Source organism: Epinephelus lanceolatus, chromosome 12 (assembly GCF_041903045.1).
Source record: "Epinephelus lanceolatus isolate andai-2023 chromosome 12, ASM4190304v1, whole genome shotgun sequence".
NCBI classification, from domain to species: domain Eukaryota; kingdom Metazoa; phylum Chordata; class Actinopteri; order Perciformes; family Serranidae; genus Epinephelus; species Epinephelus lanceolatus.
Window position 1 is genome coordinate 42,659,507 of NC_135745.1, and position 26,564 is coordinate 42,686,070.

General features: G+C 41.8%; 2 protein-coding genes across 2 annotated transcripts in view; one reads left to right on the plus strand and one right to left on the minus strand.

Moving 5' to 3' along the window:
• Positions 1-7,031, plus strand: part of LOC144465138 (uncharacterized) — a 34,502-nt gene extending 27,471 nt beyond the window's left edge. Inside the window, exon 8 of the mRNA XM_078173502.1 lies at positions 6,074-7,031. Within this exon, the coding sequence (XP_078029628.1) occupies positions 6,074-6,236 (163 nt within the window). The 3' untranslated portion in view covers positions 6,237-7,031. The remainder of the gene's footprint in view (positions 1-6,073) is intronic.
• A 2,339-nt stretch (positions 7,032-9,370) lies between these two features.
• LOC144464969 (immunoglobulin lambda-1 light chain-like) lies at positions 9,371-20,919 on the minus strand. Its single transcript, XM_078172812.1, has 5 exons — positions 20,792-20,919; positions 20,370-20,699; positions 12,162-12,209; positions 10,110-10,409; positions 9,371-9,988 (listed from the first exon to the last, which is right to left on the minus strand). Exons 1-5 carry the CDS (start codon positions 20,832-20,834, stop codon positions 9,825-9,827), a joined length of 885 nt encoding a protein of 294 aa, XP_078028938.1. The 5' UTR covers positions 20,835-20,919; the 3' UTR covers positions 9,371-9,824.
• Between the last annotated feature and the right edge of the window lie 5,645 nt (positions 20,920-26,564).

Consider the following 26,564-nt stretch of genomic DNA (forward strand, 5'->3'; position numbering starts at 1 on the left):
ACCACCTGTGATAAAGTGCAGCTCACAGCTGCAGCTTCAGTGGGAAGCATGAGTCTGGAGACAGTCCCAAACAGAGCAAAGGTGTCTTTCAGCGAGGGGGACGCAGAGACAGAGACACAGAGCAACCGGTCAGAGGAAAGACGCCACACTGCAGTCCAAACTTTATACAAGTCAAAATACCTGGAGGCTAACAAATACTCTGACAGACAGCAGTGCTTATATTACATTTTTGAACATCTCAATTATTGTTAGGGACAATTCAGTCGTCTCTGGACTGATTGCTTCTGTCCTCTTTGGTTTGGTTTTGACTGCAGGATTGTTTTGACTGGGCCTGAACGCTCCGCTGTGAAGCTGGAGCTAATGAGGGAAAGGACGTCCTGATTTCACATCAAATTAAAGTGCTTTTATTTCTATCTTAAAACACTGAATTACAACCACAGCATACATGTCAAAATCTGTTGTGTGCTACATGTGTGAACGGGCAACTCCAGACGTCAGGACCTGATTCTCTGGAAATAGTCTAGAGTTCATATGAGGAAACAGCTTAGGTAAGCACTGTAAATGTCATTTGTAATTCATATACTACATATTAAACAGACACATACAGCTATTTTTGTCACGGCTCTGTGACTCCAAGTTCTTCATGTGCTCCTCTCCCTGTCTCCCTCATGTTTCCACCTCCCCTGTCTGTTTACCTGTTTGTGTGTGTTGTGGGCGGAGCTTCTGATTCCATCTCCACTTCAGTCTCCAATGATGTCATCACCACGCAGTATAAGAACCAGGGGGCATCACTCACTGATGGACAGATTCAGTGGCAGTCACTCTCTCAGCTGCTCAGTGTTGTTTATACTGGAGTTATCCTTGTGTGTTTTCCAGCTGCTTACTTCCTGTTGTCTCCTGTGCCGAGGATCTCCAGCGTCCACTTCCCCACCGACTCACCAACTTGATCCGCACCAACAGCCTTCAAGCCAGCCTTTACACTCTCCTGCCAGCTTCCCACAGTCCCAGCTGCTCCCAGCTCCTCTCCTCCCTCTCACACCTGCCCCTGCCAACACCAGCCTCCCTCATTCCCCCATTTATTCTTCCAAAACAATGCACCATCATCATCCACCCTTCTGTGTCTGTGTCAGCTTTTGGGTCCAAAAACACTACGGCCTTCACAAGTTTTGATCCAAACCAGCTGAAATGTTTCAAAACACACATTTCCTCCCTCCAGTCCAACACTTGTCTCCCTGCTTACCTGCCAGCAGCCGTCTAATCTGGAAGCTGCCCCTTCCTGCCACACTTCCCCCTCATTCCACGCTCACACCAGCCCCGTCCTCCATTATCTCCATTCTTCCCAGTTACCACCAGATTCCCATTCCCAGCCATCAGTCCCTCCTCCACAATAAAAGCTCTTTTCTCACCACCACCACCCTGTGTGTGTCCTGTGTTTGGCTCCCTCCTGTGTTCATAACATATTTCACACATGTATACTGCCAGATATTAATACATACTTTCAACATATTGTACCACAGTAGCCAGAACTATAACTATAATATTATTACTTTCAATAATGTTGTTGTAAGCTACTGTCATTACCTGCATCTCTCTCTCTCTCTCTCTGTCTCATTGTGTCATGCAGATTACTGTTAATTTATTATGCTGATCTGTTCTGTACGACATCTATTGCACGTCTGTCCGTCCTGGAAGAGGGATCCCTCCTCAGTTGCTCTTCCTGAGGTTTCTACCATTTTTTTTTCCCCGTTAAAGGGTTTTTTTGGGGAGTTTTTCCTGATCAGCTGTGAGGGTCATAAGGACAGAGGGATGTCGTATGCTGTAAAGCCCTGTGAGGCAAATTGTGATTTGTGATATTGGGCTTTATAAATAAAATTGATTGAAAATTGATTGACCTCTTGGCCAAATTATAAGCAGTCATGGAATTAATTTCCACTTCTACGCTGATGATACTCAGCTGTTTGTGACTATAGAGGCAGATGATCATTCCCAAATGATTTAGACTGGATGTCAGGTCATTTCCTGTTCCTAAACTCAGATGAAACTCAGATGCTGGTCATCGGCCCTGCTCCACAAAGACACCAGTTTGACCAAGTAACAGAAACTCCAGACGACTGTGTGATCTCTCAAAGTCTGACAGTGGAGAATCTTTGTGTTAGGTTTGATCCTACTCACTCCTTTCATCAGCTCATTAAAGAAACTACCGATCGACTTCTTTCATCCAGGCAACATAGATTCAGCTAAAATCAGGTCTTTTCATCAGTGGCTGATGCAGACATCCTTTGTATCATCCAAACTTGTTCATCATCACATTTCATCAGGCCTGCTGCCGGCTCGTAATAAAAGTCTTCAGATGGTTCAGAACGCTGCAGCTAGAATCTGAAATAAAACTAGAAAATTTAACAACATTACAGCAGTTTTAGTTTCCCTTCACTGGCTCCTGATCCATGTCAGATTAGACTTTAAGTTGCTTCTGATGACCTACAAACTGTAAATGAGAACGTCCCTTCATACCTGTCTGATCTCCTTAAACTTTATATTTCAGTCAGGACTCTCCGCTCTCACAATACAGAGCTCCCGTCTGTCCCCAGAGTTAAAAGAAGTCAGCAGGCTGCAGAGCCTTTTCTTCTGGAATAACCTCCCTGCTGATAATACTCTGTTGACACCTTTAAATCCATTACAAATCTTTTGGCTTTAACTTTCAGTCAGTTGCTTATTCTCTGATGACTTCAGGCTTGTACCTGTTACCATGATCCTTCCAGCAGGTCGGTCTCAGTCTCAATGAATCATTAAATCTAGTACATATAGTTCATGTTTGTCCTGCTGATGAGAACACTGTAAACTTTCTGAAAAGCACTGCATCTCTCTGAGCCTCTGTTTGTTTGTCGCTCCACATGAAGAGGGTCCAGAATCCAGGCTCTAAGGATAGAGGCTGTTGTACGTACAGATTGTAAAGACCCTTGAGGCATTGTGATATCAGGCTGTATACACTGAACAGACATTTCAACTCAACACTTTTGTGTTTGCTCCCATTTTTCACAGGTTGAAGTTAAAGATCTGAGACTTTTTTATGCACTCAATAGATATATTTCTCTCAAAGTTTGGTCACAAATGAGTTCAAATCTGTGTTAGTGAGCACTTCTCCTTTTCCAAGATAATCCATCCACCTGACAGGTGTGGCTGATTAAACAGCATCATTACTACACAGGTGTGTCTTGGGATGGTCACAATAAAAGGACACTCTAAAATGTCACCTTTGATCTTGAATAAAGACATTTATCAGGATTTCACATGACGAGCGCTACAGAAATGCATTTTTTGGTCACAGATAGCCCAAAGAATCAGTCAGTATCTGCTGTGACACCATTTGCCTCCTGCAGTGCGACACATCTCCTTCACATAGAGTTGATCAGGTTGTTGATTGTTGGCCCACTCCTCTTCAGTGGCTGTGTGAAGCTGCTGGATATTGGCAGGAAGTGGAACACGCTGTCGTACACGCCGATCCAGAGCATCCCAAACATGCTCAGTGGGTGACATGTCTGCTGAGTCTGCAGGCCGTGCAACAAGTGGGATGTTTTCAGCTTCCAGGAATTGTGTACAGATCTTTGCAACATGGGGCCGTGCATTATCATGCTGCAACATGAGGTCATGGCGGCGGATGAATGGCATGACGATGGCTCTCAGGATCTCATCACAGTATCTCTGAGGATTCAAAGTGCCATCAATAAAATGCACCTGTGTTCATTATCTGTAGCTTATAGCCTGTAGCATAAGCCCCCTGCCACCATGACACACTCTGTTCACAATGCTGGCGTTAGCAAACTGCTCGCCAACATGACGCCATACTGGCCTCTGCCATCTGCCCCGTACAGTGTAAACCAGGATTCATGTGTGAAGAGAACACACCTCCAAAGTACCAGACGCCATCATAGGTGAGCAGTTTCCAACTCAAGTCAGTTAAAGCTCCAGCGTGGAGGATTTAGGAGGACATATTGACAGAAATGGAATATAATATGATAAGTCTGTTTTCTTTAGTGTGTAATCACCTGAACATAAGATTTGTTGTGTTCTCCTTAACTTAGAATGAGACCTTTATATCTACATAAGGAGCAGGTCCTCGTCTACAGAGATCACCATGTTGCACCCACATGTTTCTACAGTAGCCCAGAATGGACAAACTAAACACTGGCTCCACACAGGGCCATTCATGTTTTCATGTCAGCCACTGATGTAAGAAGCCCAACTGCAATGAGCAGTGCTGGAATTAAACTGATTTGTAACATGAAACTGCTTCATTTAGTGTTTCTAGTGGTTTGAATCATCTGGTCTGTTTGTTTTGGAGAGGAAGAGTCCTCTGTGGATAATTCAGCTCCTGATAAAAACCTCCTCAGCAATGAACACTGAAGGACTTTTAGCTGGGAGAAGTTTCAGCTGGTTGCAATCTGCACTTCACTAGTAGACGCCATGAAGTCCCCTTAAATCTGACACACTTCACCTTTGAGACCCTGCTGAGGATGACGAGCGTGCAGATGAGCTTCCCTGAGACGGCTTCTGATGGTTTGTGCAGAAATTCTTTGGTTGTGAAAACCAATTATTGCATCATCTGTCTGAGTGGCTGGTCTCAGACCATCTTGGAGGTGAAGACGCTGGATGTGGACGTCCTGAGCTGCTGTGGTTACACGTGGTCTGCAGTTGTGAGGCCGGTTGGATGTACTGCCAAATTATCTTCAACACTGGAGACGACATTCCTGCAGTCAGCACGCCAATGACACGCTGACTGCAGGAAACACAAACAAAAGACAAAGAGTGAAATGAAGAGAATATAAACACACACACACTGTTTCTCCACATTTAGAGGCAGGACTGATATAAAAATGAAAATATAAAGACAGAAACTAAACACAAGCAATAAACACAACATCATCAGAAGGCACTAACAGTAGAAACAGTTGTAGTGAAGCAGCAGTCCAGTTAGAAACAGTGTGTTGTTGCAGACACTAGAGGGCAGCAGTGTGAAGGTTTTATTCTTCACAGCAGCAGCACACAACAGAGAGAAGGACTGAAATATCAATTGTATTATTCAATGATCACGTGTTCATTATTGTAACCATGACGACAAAGGTCCCGTCACCTTAACAAAGAGCTTATTTGAACCCAAACCACCATCTTTCCCTAAAACTAACCAAGTCTTGTTTGTGCCTAACCAAACCTTAACCACAGTGGTGTCACATCATCACACTGATTTATTTCTCACAGACAAATGATGTGGTCCTGCTGATAGTTTCATCAGATCAGAAAACACTTCTATGTGTGCTTTTAAAGCTCACTTACTAACTCCATATTTTGTCATTGAATTTGGAGAACTTTTTGGCCCCAACCTCTGCCTGAATACCAGCTGTTTCAAATCCAACCAGGGTTTTTACAGGCAGAAGCTCAGCTGTGGTGGCTTCACCAGTGTCTCCCATTGTGTCTGACCTCTACATGGAGGAAGTAGAGAGCAGAGCCCTGAGCTCCTTCCAGAGAACAGCACCATAACCACTGCTTCACATATGAGGAGCACACCTGGACTGAAACTCTTGTGAAGCCTCCGCTGGCTTCGTCTTTACAAACTAACCCTCTGAACTTTATTTGACATTCTAGTGGAGATCCCAAAGTTTACAAAAATACCAAATCTGTGCCACAAACAAAAAAGAAGCTTTTTATACTTTATACTTGAATTGATCATTTTCACTCTTCAAATCACCTGACTTTGTATTTTTCCTTCTTTCTAATGTGGTGCCGCAGAATTCTACTTTTCCACCAGCAGCTTCAACACCACCTCCACCGTCACTTCAGATTCAGATTCAGAATACTTTATTAATCCCCGGGGGGAAATTGTTTTTGTTCCAATGCTCCGTGCAAAGTAGAAATAGAAATACAGCATGAATGGAAACAAGAGATAAAGATGAAGATATAAATGAGATACTAAAATAGACAATGAAATGAATAAAATAAAATATTAAAGTAGACATTAAAATAAAATAAATAATAAAATATTAAAGTAGACAATCTGAAATATATACAATATTCTACTACTTCTACCAGCTGTTGCTGCTGTCCCACCTCAGTACCAAGTGAAGCTGCTCTGTGTGCTGTACACAGTGCTGATAGTGAAGAGTCTGGTGTACTGCTGTGGACTCTCTCTGCTGATGATCCTCAGAAACAAGGGACCGTCCACCAACTGCACACATGCTGACTGACTGTTTTCTGCTCGCCTTTTCTCACCATCAAATCTCATCAATTCATCTCATTTATCACTTTGATCAGTGTTCACAAATATCACTTATGACGTCTTGTGCTTGGTTGTAAATTTCACATCCACATGTCTTAAATCCATAAATACAAATATACACACATATATTTGTACATGAAGCCTTAATGGTTATTAAGTGTTGATATTTTTGGACAACAATGGAGCTCTATGGCACAGAGGAATAAGATCTATCAGCCTTTGATACACACACAATACTTGTTAGTAAAATACATTCAGTGATTTTGTTGATAGAAAATCCAAAGATCAAATAACACCAACATCATCTTTGAATCCATTTTTAATGACAACATCTTAATGATCTCATTATCTGGAGAGAACAAATGTTGATGATACAGATAATATTAAGAAAACTCTTATCTCAGGATAACTTCATTCAAAATCCACATATGAGATATGATCAGAAGATAACAGGCTTACTAAGAACTCCCACAGCAACTTTCACTGTTTTTATCATAGAATGCTTCTTTTATACATCATATTGAATATTTCTATTGATTTTCTTCATCTTATCAGCTTTAGTTAGTTTTTGATCCAAATCTTGTACTTTGCTTTTTGCTTTCATCTCTATTTTATTGACTGTTAATCACATTTGATCAAATCTGTTTTATAAATAAAGTTCAGTTTGATCATTTTTATTTTTCTATTAGTAATAACAGTAGTGCTTTTATTTTTTATGACTGTCTGTTTGTGTTATTCAGTTTTAATAAATGAAAGAAAAACATTTTTGACTTTTATTTTCTACATCAGACAAAGTGTAAATCATTTCATTGAACATATTTGATGTGGAAAGAAAAATATATCTTCAGCTTCAAAATCTATAAATGTGTTTGTCTGCAGAGAAACTTTAGCAAATATTTAAGGTGGTGTCATTTCCTGTGTAAAAGAAAAATCCATATTCAGTGCTAAAGTGCATAATTGATGCCTTTCCATATAAAAACATAGAGAAATCAAATGAGTCCAATAAAAACACTGTCAGATGGTGTTGCTATAGTATTAACTTGAATCATTTCAGAACATTAAGGAGTGGATGAATGTTGTTGTCATGACAAGTTGAACATCAGAGTTGATTTTAGTATTCAGTCTCATTTCTTTGAGTTTCCTGTCTATGTTTGTTAGGTTGACCTCTCTCAGTTTGCTGCACTGTAACAAACAGGAAAAGTGACTCAATATTGAGCATGTTGTCAATATGCATCAATAATCATTGACTGCAAATAATGACATCACAACATAGCTTGTGCTTTGAAATGTGTGATATTTCACAGCTGTTTGTGCTGTGAAAATGCTAACAGGAACATACTAAAGCTGCTGATTGACTTCCTGAGTTTAGCTCCTGGAGCTCCTCACTTCTTGGACTATTTGATCAAAAAGCACTTTGAGTTGCTGAACCTTAACAAGAATCTGTTTGCATGACCACGCTCCTCCAAGCACATAGTTGAACAGACAAATGATGTTGATTTACAAGAGGAGCCCACACTTCACTACCATACAGTAATGTCAGTTTGATTCTAGATGTGAATATTGTGAGCCAGATTCTAACAGGTATATCTATGTTTGAAGACTTCTTTATAGCATAGGGCTCTCTGGGCTCAGTTCAGCTGTGTGTGGGTGGAGGGCTCAGTGGAAAAAAGGCTTCCAGACAACAAGACAAAAGACAAACAGCCACAGAGAGGGAGAGCAGTTGATGAGTGTGTACAGCAGCAGATATGAATCTGTTCTCAGTGGTTATTAGGACTCATAAAAAACTGTTGACAGCCCATCAACACTTCCTCTCCTGCAGCAGATGGGCTGTGTGGGTTTCTGCTCTGCAGCTTTTCTCACAGTAACAACACAATGACAGTTACAACCATGCACTCTGCTTAAAGAATCCAGATTCCAGGAACTTCACTCACTCACTACAGTGTTCACATGGGAATAAGAACTAAACTACGCTTCAAAACAGCAGCATGTTCACAGTCACAGCACACCAAGAAATCAGCTCAACTATTCTTAAATGCTCTTTCTGAAATCTTCTCAGAAATGTCTCTGTAAAAATACAATTTCACACAAGTTTGAAGTTTCAGAGTCTTTAAATCAGCACGAGAGGATTTGAAGCACTGACTCCTCCACCGCAACATTTCCAAAAATAAGTCTTACATGTGTTATCATTGATCAGAGCCACAGAACACAAACCACTCAGACAGAAACACAAACCACGGAGACAAACAAGTCATCTTGTTGTTTCACCCCCTCAAAAAAACATCTCTATCTGTTTCTGAAGCAGAACTAGAGCGGCCATGTTGCTTCACCTCAGGATCATAGTGTGCATACATTTTTAACACGTCAGTACAAAAACAAGTTCAAATTCATCTCTTCATTTTCTGCCATGTTTAAATAAATACTCTTCATACATGACTTCATCACAAATATGTTTTCTACATGTCTAACTTTTGTATTTCTTTGTGAAGCATTTTGTGATTCTGTCTTGAAATGTGTTCCATAAATATAAATCTTAATTCCCGTCTAATCAGTAACTATACCAATCCATTTCATCTTGATCAAACTCTAATAGTTAAGTGACATTTTATTGAATGATGAAAACAAACAGCTCCATTATTTCAGCAACATTCAGACTTGAGGCCGACTGATGAAGCCGCTGTGTAATCATTTTATAGCAGTTGTAGCTTCAAAGCAGCTCGCTCTGCTGTTTGTTCATGTGTGTAAACAACAGTGTCATCAGCGTGGAGTTTTACATCCACACTGACACAATTATAAAAGGGGCTCAGCACTGAACCTGGTGGAACACCCACACCTACTGACTTGTATATAATAGCTGTGTGTATATATTTGCTGATCTTTGTTTAGCTTTGTTGTCCTTGTTTAGCTGTATGCTTATATTCATATCTTCCTGTACATGTGTTCTTGGCGCTGTGTGAAAGTATATTCAGAGCTACTTACAACCAGAGTCAAATGACTTGTAGGTGTCAACATACACGGCCAATGAAGCTGATTGTGTTTCTGATTATTTGCTATGAAGCCAAACTGGAATCCATCAAAACAAAGAGGTTTATAAAACACAGACACTTTGATTTTTCACTTTATTGAGAATGTGACACTGAAAGAATTTGACAAACCTGCCGCACTCTGCAGAATGTATTAAAAAGAAACACAAGAACAGAAGAAATACTACAAACAATAAAATATCTGACAGACAGCTCATGATTCAGATTCAATTTCTGTTATTATACAAGTCAAATTTAAAAGTGGAAACAAACTGAAGTATTAAAATAAGACCAGACAGAATTTACGCTTGCAAATATATATATGTGTGTGTGTGTGTGTGTGTGTGTGTGTGTGTGTGTGTGTGTGTGTGTGTGTTTATATATGTTGAGGATGACTCTATCTAACTTGTGCATAAAAAGATAAAATTTACAACCAAGCACAAGACGTCATAAGTGATATTTGTGAACACTGATCAAAGTGATAAATGAGATGAATTGATGAGATTTGATGGTGAGAAAAGGCGAGCAGAAAACAGTCAGTCAGCATGTGTGCAGTTGGTGGACGGTCCCTTGTTTCTGAGGATCATCAGCAGAGAGAGTCCACAGCAGTACACCAGACTCTTCACTATCAGCACTGTGTACAGCACACAGAGCAGCTTCACCCTGGACTGCAAAGTCTGGACTGGAAAGTAGGAAACCTCTGAAAGAGAAAAGGAGTGAAATGTTTGGAGTGTCAGTGAGAAATGTCAGTCCTCTGCTCCTCTGCTCTCTTTGACATGAAGCTGAATCACTGCTGAACACAGTCACCAAGCCTTCATTACCTTGTTGTGTTTGGGCCTCCACTGTGCCCCCCTGGTGCTGGACGGAGCAGCGGTATTTATATGTACCAATCTCTTTTTGACGGATCAGCAAGATGGCGGCGGTGCGTCCCGACTCTCTGAGCTCCAGCTGCTCTCCCTCAGCAGGGAGCAGAGGTCCATTCTCCTCTTGTCTTTTCCAGGAGAAGCGGACCAGAGGAGGAAACATGGCTGAGGCCAGACACAGCAGGGAGCTCTTCCCCTCCAGGTGGGCTCTGGATGCTGCTGGGTACACGCTCACCACGGGCTTCACTACCTGCTCATCTGAAGTTTGACAGCAGCAGCAGCAGCAGCAACAAGCAGCACAGACACACATTCACACAGTCAGCAGCAGCTTACAGCACTGCACTGCATTCAGTCTGATCCTGGAAACTACATGGACTCTGATCACTAAACTACTCATCAATACAGCACAAAGTTCACTACATATACTGGATTCACCTTCATATCAAACACACTGAGCAGCTACTGTCAGCATGTCTTCTATGGACACTAAAGAAACTATTCTTTATTTTAATGGACAAACTTCACTCACTCTCATTTAACAAGAATTATTATTACATCAAAAATTGTCACTTTTACCTCCAATAAAAAGGGAATAGATTTCCTGTATTTTAAATAACTGACGGGTACATGAATACACATATTATACTTTACTACATATTTACCTTCACGTAAAACAAGACACAATACATTTACCACCGTATACTTTACTCTGACAATCTAAAATATTGATATATAAATAATATCTTTTTTTCCACAATTCATATTAATTTTCAACAATTTTAACAACACACAATCACTTGTGAAATACGAATAAAAACTGCTATGAAATGAAAAATAAGATGAAAACATGCTGATCCTAAATGGAGTAACTTACAATATAATAAAGCGTAACACATATAATATAATATAATATAATATAATATAATATAATATAATATAATATAATATAATATAGTAAAGACATTTTCCTTCACAGAATTTACAGTTTTATTCTTCTATATTAAATATTTGATAAACAATTTACAATAATTTATCTTCACATAAAATACAAATTTCCCTTTATTGATGACAATATAAACACGACAGGTTTCACATTTACCAACATATAACAATTAATTGAATAACTTTTAAATGTCAGTTTTTAGCTTCTTGTTAATCTACAATTAACACAGCATGTCAGCGTGCACAACAGTCGTCTTTAAAAATAATACTGATTATGATATTATATAATACAGTTTTTTCCTTTTGAAATTAAATCAGCTGTATTTACTTATGCATACAATCTGCCAACATTTACCCTCCAGAGAATATTTGCCGTCATATATTTAAGATGACACTGGACATAATATATAGTTTTGATTTTGTGTGTATTTGTCTGTGTGTTTATGATCATATATCATCACTGATCGAATATCATTTAAATATGAATAAAAAATTCTTTCTGAAATATTCAAACTGTAGCTGCTGTAATATATTATATATTAAATTTATATATATATATATATATATATATATATATATATATATATGTCTTCGTTTAATAATTATTTACCATCTTAAGAAACATTTATCATCAGACAAAATTCATCCTTTGAAATATATATATTTATTATTATTAATATGTGCTCGTCATAATACATTTACTGATATATATAAATAGTGTTTATTATCATATATAATGTTGTTTAATAAAAAGCAGAGATGGTGCTGAATCACTGAGAGGATCAAATACTGTATATCTGTAACATTTCCAATAATCCTACTTTTTCTATATGAATCAGTTTAATCTCCTGCAGAAATAAAGAATAACTTGAGTTGTGCAGTGAGATTTAAACATCTTTTCAGGAATGATGAAGCTTTTTTATGTAACAATAGCTGCATGGCTGCAAGAATTCTCTACTAATGATGAAAAAACTAACATGTAAAGCCTGAAGCAGCACAAACTCATTAAAAACACATTTTCAACTTGTTCAATAAAACAACTGAAGGAAAATGAAGCTTTATTCTTACCTGTTACAAACAGTTTAGTTCCTGAGCCAAAGATCCTGTACCATCCACCTCCCACAGTGAGAGAGAGTGATACAAAAACCTGTGTGCTGTTGAATGTGTCAGCTGAGGTGAAGGAGTCCAAATGATGAAGCAGTATCATATTTCAGCTCCATGATGTGTTTCTCTAATGTTCATATTAACATGACTGTCTCTTCTTTGATTTCCTTTTTAGACACACTAGCAGAGTGTCTCCGTGGATGGTTGCTTGACACGTTCATGTTCCTCAGAGGATGAATCCTACTGACTTTGCTAAGTTTTTATCCAGCACCATCATCAGCTGACATTTTGAAATTGTCCATTACTTTGATTGATGACGGATGTGCGTCAGATGACAGGACGCTTGTCCACATAGCCAGTGTGTGTTGCTCTGTAGTCTTGTTTTGATTTGAAGTAGAAAGAGTTGTGATCCTCCTACTTTTGAAATCAGTGCAACACATGAGAGCAGAGTTACTGTTGACACAAACAAACACTCAACAAGTCAAACTACTGTTTAGGACAAATATTGTAAACACTTAGTGGCTTAACACTCAAATATTTTTGCTGAACTGAAGCTGAAAAATATTCAAGATCAAATGAAGCTTATTGCTTGAAAAGGTTTGTTGTCAGTTGAAATCTAAGCATTGATTCAAAGTGATGTCAGTGTTTGGATGGATGTATATAGGGTTTGACACTGATATCATTAGGGTCCTGGCTTCTTCTTCTTCTTCTTCTTCTTCCGAGGAAATCATACTTTCCATGCGCGAAAAATCACCAAACTTTGCACAAAGGTCCAGTCTCATGCCAGATATCCTCAGCTGCAAAAACAGGCCAATAGTCCTGATGGTGGCGCTACAGCGAGCCTCTAAAGTTCAAAATTTTAAAAATTCACAGCAAATCAACCATATGTGCTACAGATTTGCAACTTCCATCAAACTGTAGCCCCAATACTGAAGAAACTTTTGTACATTTAAACCTATTGCAAATTATGAAGTCCATCACTCTGTTTTTTTTAAAAAACTGTAAAACTTATTAAATCTCCTCCCACAATTTTTGCTCAATTGACACCAAACTCGCTACAGAGCATCTTCAGACTGTCCTAGAAAAACGATCCACACAGATTTTTGATTTATCGAAAATTGAGCCTACAGGTTCAACAGTGAGAGGTAATAAAAGCATGGATAACTTTGTTGAGGTCTTTCTGGCTTAGATAGGGTTTAACTTTGGATAGAAGCATCAGCTGAAAAAGCTAGACTTGACCACTGAGCTGAACTGTTTGTCTAGCTTAAAAGCACCATCAATCACACCAAGATTCCTAGTGTGGGATCCCATGTAAGGTGCTAGTGGGCCCAGGGAGCTGGCAAGGACCTGAACCAGATCAGGGCGACCGAACAGGACAACCTCTGTTTTGTTTTCATTTAATTTTAAGAAGTTTAAGTCCATCCATGTTTTAATGTCACTTAGGCAGTTTAGCACAGCCTGAAGGGAATCTTTGGAAGGAATCTTTAATGGTAAATACACCTGCACCTCATCAGCAACGCAGTGAAAGGGAATACCATGCTTCCTAAATATCGACGCCAGGGGTGGCATATAAAGGGAGAACAATAGGGGGCCCAGAACTGACCCCTGGGGGACCCTGCAGGTCAAAGGGGCCACTGAGGAGGAAAACTGCCCCATAAGAACAGAAAAGGATCTGTCCGAGAGGAACGATTTAAACCAACTTAAAACAGTGCCTCTTATACCTACACAGTGCTCTAGGTGTGACAGGAGAATTTTAAAAGAGCAGTTTCAGTGCTGTGAGGAGGCTTAAAACCAGACTGAAACCGTTCACCAACGTTGGCCCCTTTTAAAAATTCTTGCAGTCGGTTAAAAACAACTTTCTCTAAAACCTTGGAAATGAAAGGAAGTTTGGAAATTGGCCTGAAATTAGCCAATACCGAGGGATTCAAATTTTTCTTTTTCAAAAGAGGCTGCACCGTGGCATGTTTAAAGGAGGATGGAACACATCCAGAGCTGAGACACATATTTATAAGTTTAAGGAGAAGAAGACGGCTCAATACAGAAAGCATCACAAGGATTCACCAGTGAGTTAAATACATTAAAAGCACCTGAGGCTTGTGAGCATTTGTGGAAACAAGTGAGGAAAAATATTCAGATTTAGCAGCGTGTTCATGTGAAAGAGCCAGTGGTGTTAATTATGGGCCACATCATCAGAACCATGAATGAAGTAGGCTGCTTCATATTATATGAGATGAAACGGCAGCAAAAGTGTCTGCTACTGTGAGCCAGTCAAATGTCAGTGGCGTGGGATGTAAACAACAATCTGTAATCTTCAAAAGGAAAATCTAGAAACATTGTAAACACCATCCAAAAATGTAGCGTCATCTGAGACTTAAGTTAGGTGCATGTATCACTGAGCTATGGGCCAATGTGACATTAGTACAGAGTATTATTTTGCTGTTTAGTTGGACGATGATAATACCACCCTCAATCTGTCACATAAAACACTTTGAAGTGACGCCAGACTGTTTGTGTTACTGAAGTAAAGGGTGCAAAAGTAGTTAAGGACTGATGAGGTCTGTCTGATCCAAATGTTACATTTATAATAACAGGAGCCAATTAATAATGTCTGGATTATTTTACTAATAAAATATGATGTGTTTTGTCCCAGTTCTCATCACACAGGTGTCTCAGGTTATTTTGAGCTGCAGTGATGAATCAGAGTGTAAAATATCACCATCACTGCAGACTGAAATAAACTTTGCATCATTTCAAACAGTGTTAAAATCATGTGTTTAGTGTTGTAAACAATCTCTCCATTTGTTAGAAGCTCTGTTTTAAAACCAGTGGAAATAATGAAATGATTCTACTGACCTGTGACAGCATACAGGCTCCTCTTTTTTACCTGCTGTCACTCTGGACTTTGCTACATGGAGACTTTTTTCTTCAGTGATCTGATTGGTCAGAGGTCGGGGTGTTGACAGGCTGTGATCCCATACCCTGAAGTTAACCTGCTCTGGAGCAGCTTAGCTGTTCAGCATACGTTGCCACGGTGATTTATCATGGTCAAAAGAGAACCAGCTTGGTAGTGCTGAAAACCCAGAGTTAAGCCCAAAGTTATCTGGCTAACTTCAAACCCTGCTTGGTATTACAGGCCTCAGATGAGATATATAATCCCTCCAGTGTGTTCTGGCTCTGCCCCGGGGCCTCCTACCAGTCGGACGTGCCTGGAAATCCTCTAACAGGAGGCGAAGGCATTTTAAAAGTGGAAACCACCACCCTGGTCTGCCACTCTACATGCACTGTACCAGTGTTTCAACAATGGCAGCAAAACAGTGTCCAGAGCCTTCAGCATCTCAGGGAGAATCTCATCCACACCTGGCACCTTGCCTCCAAGGAGCTTTTTACAGGGCTGTCAACTCTCACACATTCGCCGTGAGAGTCACGCAATTGGTTGATTTCACACGGTCTCACGCCACACCTCCAATTTCACAGTCGGAAAAAAAAAAGTTGGGCGCCACCTTACATTACTAGGCTACTAGTACCTACAATGATGAATGATGCCCTCCTGCAGAGGAAGAAGAAATCTTTCAAGTCTTGCATTTCTCACCTCCAGGTAGTGTTGTAGCACTCGAGATCGGTCTCTGACTGGGTGGACTCAGGTTTTTTGAATGAGACTGATCAAGACCACTGCTGATAGGGTTTTTGTCCGTGCCCCACTGATAAGAGTGAAAAAGTACCCTCTCAAAAACAGCTAATAACAAAAATCATTGGTAGTGTAAAGATTTCCCCCCAGCTGCAGCTGCTGTGTGCCCGGCAGGTAGCAGCTGCACACAGAGGATGGAGACAACAGGAGGAGAGCGGCTGTGTGAACTCGTCATAATGAAAGATGTCTGCCAACTCGTTTCACACAGCACAAGGAGTTCATTTGTAAAACTAAGCGAAAAAGTTCGTCAGTGTGCAAATTCTGCAGTGCTCTGCTCACCGAAACAGCTGGGACGACATCAAACTTTGACCGTCACCTCGAAAGGAAGCATAAAGACAGGTAAGCTAACAGTTTCCATACAAAGTTTAACGTGATATCAGAAGTCTTGGTAAATTTCAACTCCACCATCCAGAGACAATAAGAGAAAATAAGCTCTCCTCTTTCCACGGTCGTTATAGGCATATATTTGCTAACTTTCAGAGCATGGACGTCGTTAGACCTGGGCATTCCCGGCTATAGCCCCGGATCTTTTGGGCTCAGCCCCGGATCTTTTGGGCTCAGCCCCGGATCTTTTGGTCTCAGCCCCGGATCTTTTCAGCCCCGTTTGCTGTTTTTTTGTTGTTTTGTTCTTTTTTACTAATAAAGCACCTCGTTTCCAACTTAAAGTCCAGGGCACGGCACGGGAGCACAACAGACAGCAGTGCACGCAGCACAGTAGCACACAACACACTCACTGTCACACCAGCTTACATGGCATATGCCCATATATGGGCAGTCAGAATGATAACGTGTTACAGTTTTCAAGTGCAACGTCAGTAGGCTGCTCTGTATTACAAGTGTATTTATTGTAGTGATGTTACGCTCGAGCCAGTTTGCTCGACACAGTGTCGATCTTTTGAAGCACAAGTGTTCCGTGACAGTGTCCCTGCTTTGGCACGCCCACAATCACGTGACTACCCAGAGCGAGGCCTCGTTACAGGCAGTCTTGAGGCTTTTCCAGGTCTTCCACTTAGATGCAGTTCTGACACACAGCCAGCAGATGTCACTCTTCTGACTGTATGAAATGCTTGAAGCAGTGTGTCATTCTTGAAGCAGTTGTGTCAAAGTGGTTCACTGCTTCATGAAGCTTCCATTTCACCATCACTAATTTATTGTGCATACTGGTGGCCAGCACCGAGTTGCCGCGTTTAACTTAGTCTTGTACACATACAACTGTGTGTTTGTTTTTGTTATGTAATTCCCACTCCAAACTGACCACACACACACACACACACACCCACACACACACACCATATGTGAAGCAGATTTCCTCTTCTGTGCTTTGGAGGCTCTATCTCCGCAACGGATTGGTCGATTTGAGTGATTGACACCTCGTTTGATTCGTTAGAGCCAATAGAATGAGGCTATACCCACCAACACGAGATTGACAGCACTGTAAGCCAGTCAGAGTCAGCAGAACGCAGTTGTCAGGGAGGTGCCGGTTTTTCCCCTCATAACCTAAAGCCTGTCATGTTCGCCCGGATTCATTTGAATGCAGCACAACACGTCCGTCTACCAGGATGTACTGTGTTTTACCAGCAGAATTAATGTTTCACAGCAAAACAACAACGGTCAGAGAAATTTTACAACTATGGCTCGGCGAAACGATTTCTGTTGTTGTTCTTTGGCCTCTATCTCTCTGATGCTTTGGTGTAGAGTGCTTTGTGTGGAAACAGCAGAGACTCTGCTTTCATTTGAGATGAATGGTGTGTGTTTTGCATAACATGGCGTTGAGTTAGAGCCCGAAATATACCGAGTGGGTCGACACATAGATGCTGTATGGAGTTGGATTTGTTGTTGTTTATTTAGTTGTTGTTTGAGCTGTGTTTGGGGCATGTAAAAAGGGTTTGTACAGCCTTGTAGTCCAGGTTCTGCTGTTTAATTTGATGTGCAACATCACTATATTCTTCGTGATTAGTGCATTGTTTCACTCTGTGTTTGCAAAGTTGTTCTCAAAGTCCCCCAGTTGGGGGACAATTTGGGCAGCCTAATAGAAGACGAGTGCTCATTCTTTGTCAAAATACGTTAAAATCACGTATTTATCAGGGAATTATTCAAAATTCAGGGGTCCGGGGGTTTCTCCCCGTAATTCCCACTCCGAACTGGGTAAAAACATCGTTCCCACTTCAGGGCTAAGGCCCCGGATGTTTTCAACTGCTAGTGACGCCCCTGTTTCAGAGCACCAACCAGGGCGTAAAATTAACATTTTACCTCGTCTGCCATTGGCTAGTGACCTCCAAAAATTTACCGGCCAAACATATTTTTCACCAGCCAAATAAAAGAATTGTACCTCATTTGACGAAAAATAATTACTTTACGTTTTTAGTATGAAAATCCAACTTTAGGAAAATCCAACCCTGTCCTCTGTGTTTCTTTGGCGTGCTTGCGGCAAAGGCTGCAACTCATCGTGATGGTGTGTAGGTCGTAGGTCAGCCATGACCGCGGCTGGCCAGCCTCGTCTACTTTCCGTTTTTCAATCAAATGCCATGCGACATTTGTACACCGTCTGTCTGTTCTTCTTGTCCAAGTCCAACATGTTCATCTTCATTTTTCCTGTTTTCTGGCGGTGGCTTCACAGCAGAAAGGTGTCGCCACATCTTGCTCAGAAGTTACCATAGAATGTCCGGCAAACAAGTTCCAGTAGCTGACGTCATGCTTTCCCGGCACATGTACCATAAGCCGTGAGGGTCAAAATAGTCTGACACAGCCAGAGACGGTCCTGGCTAGTTTTACGCCCTGGGCGAACCATCCCTCGGCGCCCCCCACAGTGCGGTGAGGTTTGTGGACCGTTACCTGCCACAAAGAAAGAAATGTGAACGACTCGTTTCTCCTCTGACACGCCACATACCTGTGTGCCGCCACGGCTTGGTTGTGCAGGTACTACTGGGCAGTCATGACACCAACGAAAGAGGAAATTACTGGACCTGGAGTCGGACTTCTCTGTCGCTGGTAAGCCGTTATCTTGTGCCGCAGAGCACTATGAGCCTCCGCCGTATTCCTGTCTGTGACCCCTGTTCAACCCACAACCGCCAGGATTCGCCTTTCCTTTCTGCTGCTGGTTGAAACGTGATAATAGGAGCGCCCCAGCGCCCACTCCACTAACTTGACGCGGAAATGAGCGAGAGTCTAGAAAACTGGCGAGTTTATTTTATTTTATTTTATTTTTTGTTTTGGAGGGCGCTCGTGCGCCCTCACATAGATTGCGCCCTGGGCGGTCGCCCACATTGCCCATAGCAAAAACCGTCCCTGGACACAGCTGGCAGAAATGGTCGAAGCACATAAAAAACCCACATGCAATTCAAAATTTTCCATCGGCACTGACGGGTGTGTGTTTTTGTTTTACACGCCAAACTCATTTTTTACCCGCCATTGGCGGTTGTTAATTTTAGCCCTGGCACCAACTCTACATTAGCCTGCAGCCAAGTTAGCTTGTTAACTTTAGCTCGCATGGCATTGTTGTCACAAGCAAGATAACAGAACAACATCAATGAAATGGGCCGTATTTCTCCCCCAAAACGTGTGATACACACACACGAGGCTTTGATGAGTCAAACTGGAGTTGTGCCATCTCCAGCAGGCGCCCCAAACATCCGTTAGGATGCAGGGGATCAGGATCACATCTACCAAATCAGCTGACAAACAAAACCTTTATGTGGAGGCCTAAACGACAAAACTGTGGTCGGCCCCGCTGAATCTCACTCCAAGGTTTCTTGAAAAGTTGTCAGCCCTGTGACGACCTCAGTGACCTCTGCCAGAGATGTGGAGGAGAGTTCTCCCGAGTCTTCAGACTCTGCTCCTTCATGGAGGACGTGATGGTCGGGTTCATACGTTCTTCAAAGTGTTCTTTCAGCAGCAGTTCTCCTCAAATGTTGTTTTGCTCTATGTTATTAATGAGGCACTGTTTGATTCAAAAGGACATCCTTGTGTTTTTATCCCATTTATGTGTATTATTCATTTCATGTTATTGTTTTCTTTCTTTTGTCATATCTTTGATCGTTGTTCCTCTGTGTCACTAGAAAAACAAGTGAGAAAACTGTCCTCAGCTCATTTTGTTCTATTTGTAAATTAGATTGAAGTCTTACTTTTAAAAAATATCTGTCATTTTATCCTTTGATCTGAATTATTATTTTATTTACTTTGATCTTTTCTTTTCTCTTTATTTTCCTTCATTGTTGTTCCTCTGTGTTTCTAGTTTGTCCTCACTGTGTGGAACAACAATAAAGCTGCTGGAATATCTGATAAAAATATGAATCAATATAATATTGAATAAATCCTGACAGCAGTAAAGAAAATAAATCCCTCAGTTCAGTGTGTTTGTGACTCTGGCTGAGATGGAGGTGAAATATGTGAACCTGGGCTGTGCTTTACTGCTCTCTTCCTGTCACAAACACTGTTTGACATCTGTTCATCTGGAGGTTTTTGTTCAGGCTGCAGGGATCTTTTCTCACTGTGGGGAGCTCTCTTTGCACAGGAGCAGTAGTAGGTGGCTGAATGACTGAGTTTAACTGTCTGGATCTGCAACTCACAGACGTTCTGTTCATACACAGCTGAGAAATCATCTTTCTGAGGATGATTGAAACTGTCCTTCACTATGTCACCACTATTCGTATTAATATCAAGAATCAGTGTGAATGTTTCTGTGTCTCTCTTCTGGAACCAGAGTACATACTGGTAGTCACACTGGTCAGTGCGACAGGTGAAGGAGACGTTTTCACCAACTCTCCTGGTCAATGTTAAATCATCCTGAATCAGCTGCTCTGCTGCCATGGCAACCAGCGCTGTAGAGAAACAGACAGGTAGATGAAGGTGAGTGTGACAGTGTTTGTTAAAGGTTGAGTTTGTGGGCTCCTGATTGGCTGGAAACACTCACCTGAACACAGACAGCACAGAGCAGCAGCTGGGAGGAAAAGCATTTTGTGCAGTGGTGTTTCCTCTGGTGAACCTGGGGAGAAGTGGCGCTCTGATGCAGCTGAGGCCAAACAAGGACGAGCTGTGAGATCAGACGAGGGCCACGTGGTTTCTAACAGCTCCTCAGACCTCCCATCAGCCCCTGCGGCCGACAGATGAGGCTGCTGCTGTGTGACAACAGGCCTTTTTCACAGCAGACATTTTGACTTGTCACAGAAGGAAAAGCACAAGTGTTACTAATAACATGAAGCATGGCTCTGTTCTATGACATCACATGTCTCTTTACGCTCTTAGATAGGTGTCACACCAATAAATCAGCTCTTCCAACATGGCTGTGTGACAGATTTCAAACCAAACTTTATCACATGCTGGATTTCTGTGTTTGCTGCTGGTGCTGACATTAAACATCACAGAGAAAGAGCACCACCCTGTGGTCAGTCACAGGAAGTGCAAGAGGAGCCACATGATGCTGATGATGGTCGCCATGACGACAGGATGATGCTGACCACAAATCCCCACAGTGCCATCTAGTGGACAAAAACCAGTAAAGGACAAGTATCACTGGTATTATTGTTGTTCCTACTTGTAAAAAGAATTCAGATCCTTTTCCTCCTGCGACTAATACAACACAGTAAATTCTACTATTACAAATATTAGCACTACTTCTACTAGCTCTGATAGAAAGCTGAGGTTCTCACAGACTGAACCTTTTGTCTGTTCCTCAATCTGGTGGAAAAACACAGACTTTTCTTCATCTTGTGTTTTGTGCTTCATGTAAACGTTTCTGTGTGGATGGATAGCGGACTCTGCGCTGCAGCTGGCAGACTTCCAGCTGATCAGAGCCGATCACCACACACAACTGTCAGGTAAAAGGAAAGCTGGAGGAATCTGTTGTTACACTAACAGTGGCTGGTGTCATGATGTGACAGTGATTCTCCTGGCTCCTGGTTCTGCTCATCATGCACACCTGTCTGCAATCTGCTCATCACCTCTCCCAGTCTGCTCACCTGCCTCTCATCAGCTCATCAGCCTGCAGTATATCTACCCCGGCTCTCCAAACATTCTTTGGGGGGGGCACATATGAAGCGGGGGGTCTGGGGGTCGTCCACCAGAAATGTCTTTATTCATGTGAAGGAAAAGACAAAATTCAGGCAGCAGGTGACAATTCAAGATATAAGAATATAATGGAATATAATAGAGTAAGGCTCTCAGGCATTCTGTATAGCTGTCAAATATTTGAGTCCTCCTTTGTGTCTTTTGTTTGGGGAAGTAACCTCTTTAAATGTGCATGTGGCAGCCATTCATGTCAATGATACATTCATTGATTTGAATTCATTTATAAACTCCTGGACTTTAATAGCTCACATGTGTTTCAGCAAGATTTCTGCTCATGTTCAAAACTCTCTGCACAGTCAAAACATATCCCACATATCTGTGTTCTCTGAGAAGTCCAGAATAATATTTTGATAAAACAAAGTCATGATTTAATGAGAATAAAGTCACAATATATCAAGAAAAACTCCAGCTGCTCTATACTCTGCTGTGCATGACGTTATTCAGACCGTCTGACAGACACAGAGCCGTTTGGGACTCTCTCTGGATGAGACAAAGTTTAGGGAAGCGGCTGTGTGCTGCTCTTCATCGGAGGTGGAAAACAGAAACTAAGTGAAAACACTTGTGATCAGGTATAGGGGAGACCAGGTATGGTTGTGACACTTTTTGTCTCAGCACCTATAACTGGCTCAAGTTTTGTGCTCAAGCTCTCAAATCTTGACACAAAGTTCCCTTTTTTGTCCACTACAAAAAGCAAAGTTTCCAACTTCTCCAACTACACCACAGACTGCATGAACTGATGTCAAATACAAGGAGTTCCAGTGTTACAACCTGTCCCACTATGGGGCTCAGTTGTAACAATAAGAGTGAAGAATTAACACAGTTACAGAAATGACAAGAACAAAAAAAGACACACACACACACACTAATAAAGACTTTGTATAAGGTGTAAGTCACTAACTCTGGACCTGTCAGATGCTGCGTACCTCTCGTGGAAGTTTGCTGCCTCAGTTCAGTAACTAGTCAAGACATCCTCTTTCTGTGCAGTGAGGATGTTGTGACTGCTGTGATCGCCCACACGGGGCAGCTGTGTTGATCCTCTTTCTCTGAGGTCAAGTAACGTTTTGCAGTATCTGCTAAATGTCAAACAGCAGATAGAGTCATCTTTGGGGACTGAGCTTACTGCAGAGCTTACTGCTTTGGGCCCTGTGGTGAGCACGGGGCCCCCAAGAGCGCTGGAAATGTCCCACAAACAGAGCCGGGCGGCCGTACGCTCACTACACAAGTTGCGTATACGCACTGATAATTATGCTAGGCCCCGCCTCCCCCTTGTTTCAAAGCAGGTGTCAGTGTTTACAACTTCCATGAGAGACAGATGAAACAGAGCAAGAGGAGATGCTGGATCATCAAGCAGTACAATCACAGACTCAGTTGATCCACATCCAGTCTCAGTCAGTACTAACACAGACCCAGTACAGCCGCAGCTTCAACAAATACTATCAGCATTAAATGTCAGGGCCCATGTTTTATCTTTTGGCCAATATCAAAGTTTTATTTTAACAGTGCTCCTTTTGTCTTTCTGTCTCATTTGATCACTGCACCAGACCTTACACAATATTATCAGATATTTGAAATGTATCTTCTTTACCATATGGTTGCCTTGTGCATCAGATCTTTTGCTCGTATCCTTTATCAGACAGCTGAGATTCAGCCCTCTACAGTTAACACATGACACTAAAATATGCATCAAGCTTCATCTTTCATTCATAGGATCAGGGGGTAATAGACAAATACTGTATTTACTGTGGTCCACTTAAAGATAGTGTTGCTGCTAACTGCTCCCACTTCACTTTTTACATGCTTATTTGTACATGATGAGTGCTTCAACTCATATATACAATACACATGAGTTGTTGTAGTGCCATGGTTACTGTGAGGAGGGCCCCCAAAGCAAATGTGCTTGGGGCCCCCAACAGTCCAGGTGTGGCCCTGCCTTACTGTCTTTCCCTGCCTCACCTCATCTGATGCACATTTGACTACGTGTCTTATTTTTTCTCACCAACTCTCCTGGCATGCTGAAACAATGAGTAAGATAGAAAGAGAAAATGTCTTCAATTATCATTGGGGTTAGTTGTAAGACTTTTCAAACTCTGTCACAACCAGCCCACATCCTCCTCTGTCAGCCATTGTTTAGCCAGCTGTAGCAGCATGGTGCTTTGAAATGAGCAAAGATGAAATGACTCACATTTTACCCACGACACAACTCTCTAATCTAATACAAGTTACATGATTCAAACTTCAACAGCAGCAGAATTCATCAAAATATAGATTTGGTCCAAAAAATGTCTGAAAATGAGAATTTTGGCTGTAAAACCTGCACACTTCTTCACACAGCTACGAAATATCACATGCAGGATCAGGAAGGAAGTGCTCATACAATAAATGTATTCCATGACTCATAGGTCATCCCTTCTTGGTCAAAGTGCTGTTGTTACAACCATCCCATTGTTACAACCATACCCGCTCTCCCCTAATTCTCCCCATTGTGCGGCCTATTGTCCACACACATGTTAACTTCACCACCTGTGATAAAGTGCAGCTCACAGCTGCAGCTTCAGTGGGAAGCATGAGTCTGGAGACAGTCCCAAACAGAGCAAAGGTGTCTTTCAGCGAGGGGGACGCAGAGACAGAGACACAGAGCAACCGGTCAGAGGAAAGACGCCACACTGCAGTCCAAACTTTATACAAGTCAAAATACCTGGAGGCTAACAAATACTCTGACAGACAGCAGTGCTTATATTACATTTTTGAACATCTCAATTATTGTTAGGGACAATTCAGTCGTCTCTGGACTGATTGCTTCTGTCCTCTTTGGTTTGGTTTTGACTGCAGGATTGTTTTGACTGGGCCTGAACGCTCCGCTGTGAAGCTGGAGCTAATGAGGGAAAGGACGTCCTGATTTCACATCAAATTAAAGTGCTTTTATTTCTATCTTAAAACACTGAATTACAACCACAGCATACATGTCAAAATCTGTTGTGTGCTACATGTGTGAACGGGCAACTCCAGACGTCAGGACCTGATTCTCTGGAAATAGTCTAGAGTTCATATGAGGAAACAGCTTAGGTAAGCACTGTAAATGTCATTTGTAATTCATATACTACATATTAAACAGACACATACAGCTATTTTTGTCACGGCTCTGTGACTCCAAGTTCTTCATGTGCTCCTCTCCCTGTCTCCCTCATGTTTCCACCTCCCCTGTCTGTTTACCTGTTTGTGTGTGTTGTGGGCGGAGCTTCTGATTCCATCTCCACTTCAGTCTCCAATGATGTCATCACCACGCAGTATAAGAACCAGGGGGCATCACTCACTGATGGACAGATTCAGTGGCAGTCACTCTCTCAGCTGCTCAGTGTTGTTTATACTGGAGTTATCCTTGTGTGTTTTCCAGCTGCTTACTTCCTGTTGTCTCCTGTGCCGAGGATCTCCAGCGTCCACTTCCCCACCGACTCACCAACTTGATCCGCACCAACAGCCTTCAAGCCAGCCTTTACACTCTCCTGCCAGCTTCCCACAGTCCCAGCTGCTCCCAGCTCCTCTCCTCCCTCTCACACCTGCCCCTGCCAACACCAGCCTCCCTCATTCCCCCATTTATTCTTCCAAAACAATGCACCATCATCATCCACCCTTCTGTGTCTGTGTCAGCTTTTGGGTCCAAAAACACTACGGCCTTCACAAGTTTTGATCCAAACCAGCTGAAATGTTTCAAAACACACATTTCCTCCCTCCAGTCCAACACTTGTCTCCCTGCTTACCTGCCAGCAGCCGTCTAATCTGGAAGCTGCCCCTTCCTGCCACACTTCCCCCTCATTCCACGCTCACACCAGCCCCGTCCTCCATTATCTCCATTCTTCCCAGTTACCACCAGATTCCCATTCCCAGCCATCAGTCCCTCCTCCACAATAAAAGCTCTTTTCTCACCACCACCACCCTGTGTGTGTCCTGTGTTTGGCTCCCTCCTGTGTTCATAACATATTTCACACATGTATAGTGCCAGATATTAATACATACTTTCAACATATTGTACCACAGTAGCCAGAACTATAACTATAATATTATTACTTTCAATAATGTTGTTGTAAGCTACTGTCATTACCTGCATCTCTCTCTCTCTCTCTCTCTCTCTCTCTGTCTCTCTCTCTGTCTCTCTGTCTCATTGTGTCATGCGGATTACTGTTAATTTATTATGCTGATCTGTTCTGTACGACATCTATTGCACGTCTGTCCGTCCTGGAAGAGGGATCCCTCATCAGTTGCTCTTCCTGAGGTTTCTACCGTTTTTTTTCCCCGTTAAAGGTTTTTTTTGGGGAGTTTTTCCTGATCAGCTGTGAGGGTCATAAGGACAGAGGGATGTCGTATGCTGTAAAGCCCTGTGAGGCAAATTGTGATTTGTGATATTGGGCTTCATAAATAAAATTGATTGAAAATTGATTGACCTCTTGGCCAAATTATAAGCAGTCATGGAATTAATTTCCACTTCTACGCTGATGATACTCAGCTGTTTGTGACTATAGAGGCAGATGATCATTCCCAAATGATTTAGACTGGATGTCAGGTCATTTCCTGTTCCTAAACTCAGATGAAACTCAGATGCTGGTCATCGGCCCTGCTCCACAAAG